The following is a 5,978-nucleotide window of genomic DNA, read 5'->3' on the forward strand; positions in this document are numbered from 1 at the left end:
CCTTCCCTTGCTGGGGCATCTTCTGGAGGCAGCTCTGACCACCTGCCATCCTGCAGCTTGAATTCACCCAGGGATTTCTGTGCCCAGTTACTGGCAGAAAAGCAGATTTCCCCCCTCAAACAGAGCTACGCTGAAATCAACAAGATTGCTTCAGGCTTGGACCTCACTCATGGGTTTAGGACCTTGCTTGTGGGGTTACAACCTTGCTTATGGTCTCAGGACCTTTCTTGTGGGTTTAGGATCTCACTTGTGAGTTCAGGATCTCGCTTGTGAGTTTAGGACTTTGCTTATTTGGTTTAGGATCCAGCCCAGATCATCCCAGTGCCCCCACGCCACAGGCTTGGCAGGCATGGGGTGAATGAATGAATGAATGGCCATTGCTCAGGCCAGGGGGCTGAGACCCCACTGACTTCACCACATGTGGGATGAACACTGCCAGGGGACTCATTAGCACCATCCAGCACAGTGGGAAACACAAGGGTTATATATGGCCCACATCAAGAGGTTTTGCTTATTTATTATTTTTTTAATTTTTATGTTTATTTATTGTTTATTTTTAATTTATTATTCTTTTGCTTATCTATTAAAAACGACTAAAGCCACGTTCTGCATTCATCTTTATTGGTGTGCCATCAGAAAAGCAATGTACAGCACTATTCAAGGAGCTGTTGCTATGTACAGAGCACCTCAGAGGTGTCACCAGCCAGCCCATCATCCCCTCTTGGCTCAGCAGGACAGCCCCAGCTCTTCCTTCCCTCAGCACCTCCTTTAGGAATGGGGAGAGGAGCTGCCCCAGGAACCTCTGTGGGACCCCCTTGGGCAGGGGTGGACATTCCCTCTCCTCTGGGACAGGGCACATGGTCCCATCCCTGTTTGCTTTGAGGGATTCAGCAGGCCCTGGATAACTCCCTAAGGAGGGACATGGATCAAAACGTTCCTGCTGGGCCTGTGGCAGGAAGGAAAGGAGCCCTGAGCCCCCCCAGGTGTAATTGCACCAGGGTGCAGGGTGCTACATCAAGAAATATCCCAGTGGAGAGAAGCCCAACTAAAGCTGACAACAAACCTGAGCCTGGACCCACTCCACGGGCAGTCCCATGCACACACCAGGATGCACCAAGGTCACCATCAGGGAGCAGGGGTACAAACAGCACCTCTCAGATTTGTACCAGCTCTGAGCCCACATTTATGCTTCCTTTTCCCTTTTTCACACCCAGCAGCTCACTGATACCTTAGCCAAAAAACTGATCAAACCCCTCCTGGGACTGTCAGGGTCTGGAGTCCCTGCAGGGCAGGTGCCTGGGGCTCCTTATCCCGCTGATGCCGATGGCAGGATGAGTCTTTGCTTAATTTATTCCTGGGTTCTCTGCCCTGCTGGAGCCCAGACGGGGCAGGAATTTTCGGCAGGATTTCCAGGAATGCCAGGGCTGCCTTTCCCTGCTTCTCCCAGCCGCTGCTCGGAGAGAAGGAGGAGCGGGCAGAGCACTGAAAACGTTTCTGCCAGCTACACTTTCCTGCCTTGTTTTGCTTTGGCGGGTTTGTTGTTTGCTTTTCGTTTTTTAAAATGATTATTATTATTCTACAATGAAGACGGAAAAAAAAAAAAATAAACCAACCAAAACCAACAGGCAGGAAAGGGTTTTCCTCCCCACATGGAAGAACAGGATGCAGGTCGCTGCCTTCAGCAAACTCCTTTGTGTTCAGTTCCCATTTCTGTAGCAATTAAGTCTCAAGTAGACAATAAAATCAGCAAAACCCTCAGGAAACACATGTACCCTACAAATCACATCCCTGTTCTTCCCTAGCACCATCCCACCTCGTAGGGCACGGGTAAATAAAGATGTGAGAGCTGCGGGATGGGGAGCAGCCCCTCCCCCCCCCCATATTTTTGGGGGAGGTTTCATGGTGAAACAGGGTGAGGAGGCTTCGTTGTCAGGAGAATAAAGAGCTCTCTGAAGTGAGGTACCTGAAGAATAACCCCAAGAAAGCCTTTTGTCTGAAGCGGGGTTACAAAGTGTTATAGGGAATAATCAGCCAAAATACAGCACCCAGTGTGTCACTCCCAGGGGGAGGGATGGAGAAAGTGCTCAGCCTGACCCGGAGGGATTGCAAACCCATTTCAGCAAACCCGAGGGCTGGCTGAGGGCAAAGGACTGGGGGGCTGCGGGGACAGGGCAGGGGAGCTGCTGCTGTCCCATGTGGGCATCTCAAACGCGGGGAGAGGAGAGGGAATAAGAGATGAAATGAACCCATTTCCTTCAGGAAGACAGATCAATAATTGTAATTTGCTCTTTTTAAGCAGAGTGAGGTCCTGCAGAGCTGAGGAGCAGCCCTGGCTGGTAAATTCAAGCCCAAGGCGTCCCAGGCTGGCAGCGCTGTCCCCGTTAACCCTTCCCTGCACGGTTTACAAACCCCAGCACTGCTTGGGGCTGCCTTCCCCCTGCCCCAGCACCCAGACCTTCCTTTGGGGGGGGAGATCAGCTCCTGCTCTGCAAGGAGCCCCAGGACAGGCTCTCGGATGCCCTAACCCGTGCTGACCAGACAGCATCACACCCTCCCCTTCATTTTTAACTTTGAATTTCAACCCTCCCCCCTGCCCTCACTCTGCCTCCCCCCTCTCAGCTCCCCAGGGTGCTGTTACCTGCGCTCTCCTCCCACCCCACGGCTCTCGGGCTGCTCGGGCACCCAGCAGTAGCTGTCTGCTGCATTTTTAGCTGGCCGCTTCTCCCTTTTGGCTGCCCTCCTCTTGCAAGCCAGCAGGGCCAAGGCGAAGGCCAGCAGCAGCAGGATGGCTACCAGGCTGCCCAGGATGTAGTAGAGGAGCAGCCGGGGGCCATCGGCACTGTGCTCAGGGCCAGGAGCTGACCCTGCTGCCGTGGGGGCCGGCGGTGTCACCCCGAAAGGGATGCCCAGGGTCTGGGGAATGCCCGTGGTCCGGGGGAGGACGCCCGTGGTCCGTGGGGCACCAGTGGTCTGGAGGATGCCCGTGGTCCGGGAGATGCCCGGGGTGCCGCTGGGGTGCCCCGCAGGCTCCTCTCCGGCGGTGGGTGCAGCACGGCAGCCCCGTCCGTCCTCCTCTGGAAGGAGCCCGGCAGGACAGACGCACTCGAAGCCGCCGGGGAAGTTGTGGCAGGGCCCGGGGCAGGGATCCCGCAGGCACTCATCCACATCCAGGCAGGAATCGCCGCTGCGGTGGTAGCCGTGCCGGCAGGCGCAGCGGAAGGAACCGGGGACGTTGAGGCAGAGCTGGGGGCAGGCGTCGGGCCGGGCACATTCATCCTCATCGCGGCACTGGTGGCTACCGGGCCCCGCTGGCCGGTAGCCGGGCCGGCAGAGGCAGACGAAGCTGCCGAGCGTGTTCTGGCACTCGTGCTGGCAGGGCCCGGACAGGCACTCGTCCACATCCACGCAGCTCCGGCCGTCGGAAGCCAAGGTGTAGCCGTCCTGGCAGCCGCACTGGAAGCCGTCGGGCAGCGTCCGGCAGGTCCCCGGGCAGGGGTTGGGGTGACAGGCGTCTCGGGCCAGGCAGGAGACCATGTCGGGAGCCAGGGTGTAGCCGGGATGACAATCGCAGCGCCGGGGCTCTCCCGGCTCCTGCAGGCAGCGGTGCTGGCAGCCCCCGTTGCGGTGGGAGCAGGTGGCGGGGCAGAAGGGGCCGGGGGGGTCCCAGGCGAAGCCCCCGTCCTCCAGGGGCCCTTTGCAGACAGCGAAGGAGGAGGAAGCGCTGTTCTCCTGGCAGTCGGCCTCGGCCAGCGTGCCGAAGGGGGCGGCTGCCAGCGAGGGGCTGCGGACCCCGAAGGGGGTGGTGTAGGAGACCCGGCCGGGCCCCGGCAGCGGCAGCGGCCCGCACATCCCCCGGAAGATGAACTTGCAGAGGAAGGCGGGCAGGGGGCCCCGGCAGGGCCGGTCAGCCCAAACCCCCAGGCCGGAGGGTCCGTCGGGCTGCAGACCCACGCAGCGGGAGCTGAGGCAGGTGACCGCGGGCTCCGACAGCCACGCCGTGTAATTCCCGGCTTCTCCTCCACCAGCCCAGGAGAAACCCCGCAAAGGCTCCTGCGGCTGCACGCACCGACCTCGGGAGAGCCACAGCCCGATCCAAGCCGGGCCGGGCCGGCCGGCGGCCGCCATCAGCTCCTGCAGGCTCCGGGCCTCGGCGGGGCTGCGAACCGGAGCCAGGTTGCCTCCGTTGTTCCGGCACGCTCCTGGGCCGCGCTCCAGCTTCAGTTCGGCTCGGTGCAAGGTATAAACAAGCGGTACCGGCGCAGATCACCTCGACGTCCTCCTCCCCGGAGCCCGGCGCTGGCAGCAGCAGCAGGAGAAGCAGCCGAGCGATGCTCATCCCGCCGGCTGGACGGACGGACCGACAGACGGACGGACGGAGCGGACGGGCCGCTGGCTCACATCCCCCGTCCCACCGCATCCTGTGCGGCCGAGTCTCCTATTTATCACCGGGAGGCTCCGGCTTCCTGTAGCGTGGCTCCGGCTGCTTGTGACGGCCCCGGTGCTGCTGGGCTCCCCATCCTCCCCTGCCCCCCCGGCTCCTCGCTCCCATCCCAAGGCTCGGAGGGGACAGGGTGGCTGCGGCCCGCGACGCTTTTCTGCCAGGCTCCTGCACTTTTACTTTTTTTTTTTTTTTTTTTTTTTTTCCTGTGGTTTTCACGGGCTTATCTACTCGCTCAGCCGGCAAGATGATGTTTTCTAAGCCCTTATAGGGCCCGGTCGTTTCCAGGCATTGCTAAAAGGGTAAAAACCAAAACAAGCAAAAACCCAAACCCTGACGAAAAACCAAGAAGCCGTGGGATCCCTCGCTACCGGCTTCTAGAAGAAACAGAATATTTGGCACGGTGTCTCAGGCACACGCTACATTTCCAGCGCATTTTTCCCCTTCTTCGTGTGCTTTAAATAGACGGAGAAGCCCTGAAATAGGAGCTGGTCGTGGGAAGGACCGACGGAGCAAGCTCGGCCGGGCCCCGGTACCAACCCGTCTGTGCCAGGGCTACCGCTGGCCCCGGGGCTACCCCAGCCTCAGGCGGGTTCTGCTGTGATGCTCCGAGCTCCTGACCCACGGGTCACTTGACCCCGGTTCCGTGTGGGGAGAGGCTCAGCTGGGCTGGGCTGGTGTCGGGGCCAGCAGGGAAAGGGCAGAGGCGTTAATTCTGCACAATGAAGTTTAAACAAATCTTAAGGATGCTAAAGCCCCTGCAAGGGCTCGAGGAGACTTCTCTGCAGCAGGGTGGAAGGATCCAAAAGCATTTCTGCAGCGTGACTGACATTTAAATATTTTTAAATATTTAAATTAAATATTGGCCAGTGCAGTTTGCTGTGCTTATCCTTTTTTTTTTCTTCTTCTTCTTCTTTTTTTTGACCAGGTGATGCCAAGCAACACAGTGACCTCTGCCCATCTGACCCCACCACCCCAGGCATGTCCTGGTTTGGCCTCATCCTTTTTTACTTTACTGTAGAGCTGTCCTTTCCAAAGAGATTCCTGCCCACAGAGAGGTCAGGATGGTGACAAGTGTGGGGCAGGGGGAAGCTTCCTGAGCTGCCCTGAAGCAGGCAGGGCTGGAGGAGAGAGAGGTTCTCCAGATGTGCTGCTGGGAGAGCAAAGAAGCAAAAAGTGAGTTTAACAAAACCCTAATCCCAGTTCCCTTGCTGGGCTGCCAACCCTCCTGCATCCCAGGGCCTCCTCCTGGAGCTTCCATCTCACTGGGACTGGGCTTGGGGTCTCAGCTCATCTGAAGGTTACAAAGACCTCGGGTGTAAAGGGTGGAGGATCTGGAGCCCCATCACCAACCTCTCCTTTGGGTCAGCACCCAAACCCAAACACCTGCCTTGGGAGGAAAAACCATACCCTGGTGCCACCCCAGACTGGTTTTCTTCCTGATTCCCTACTGGAAGAAATGGGGGGAACTTTCTTTGGAGGGCTCAGCACAGAAGCTTTGGCTTTCTGCTCAGCATGACTTTGCTTTTATAAAACCCAC

The 5,978-nt window shown here is 58.3% G+C and overlaps 1 protein-coding gene across 1 annotated transcript; it reads right to left on the reverse strand.

Annotated features, from left to right (window-relative positions):
• Positions 1-604: 604 nt before the first annotated feature.
• Positions 605-4,399, reverse strand: CD93 (CD93 molecule). The gene is given in 2 exon segments (XM_030448567.1): positions 605-4,242; positions 4,244-4,399. Coding segments are annotated over 2 exon segments (1,701 nt in total). The 5' UTR covers positions 4,337-4,399; the 3' UTR covers positions 605-2,634.
• Positions 4,400-5,978: the final 1,579 nt, after the last annotated feature.

The sequence above is a fragment of the Calypte anna genome, chromosome 3 (genome assembly GCF_003957555.1).
Source record: "Calypte anna isolate BGI_N300 chromosome 3, bCalAnn1_v1.p, whole genome shotgun sequence".
In the NCBI taxonomy this organism is placed as follows: domain Eukaryota; kingdom Metazoa; phylum Chordata; class Aves; order Apodiformes; family Trochilidae; genus Calypte; species Calypte anna.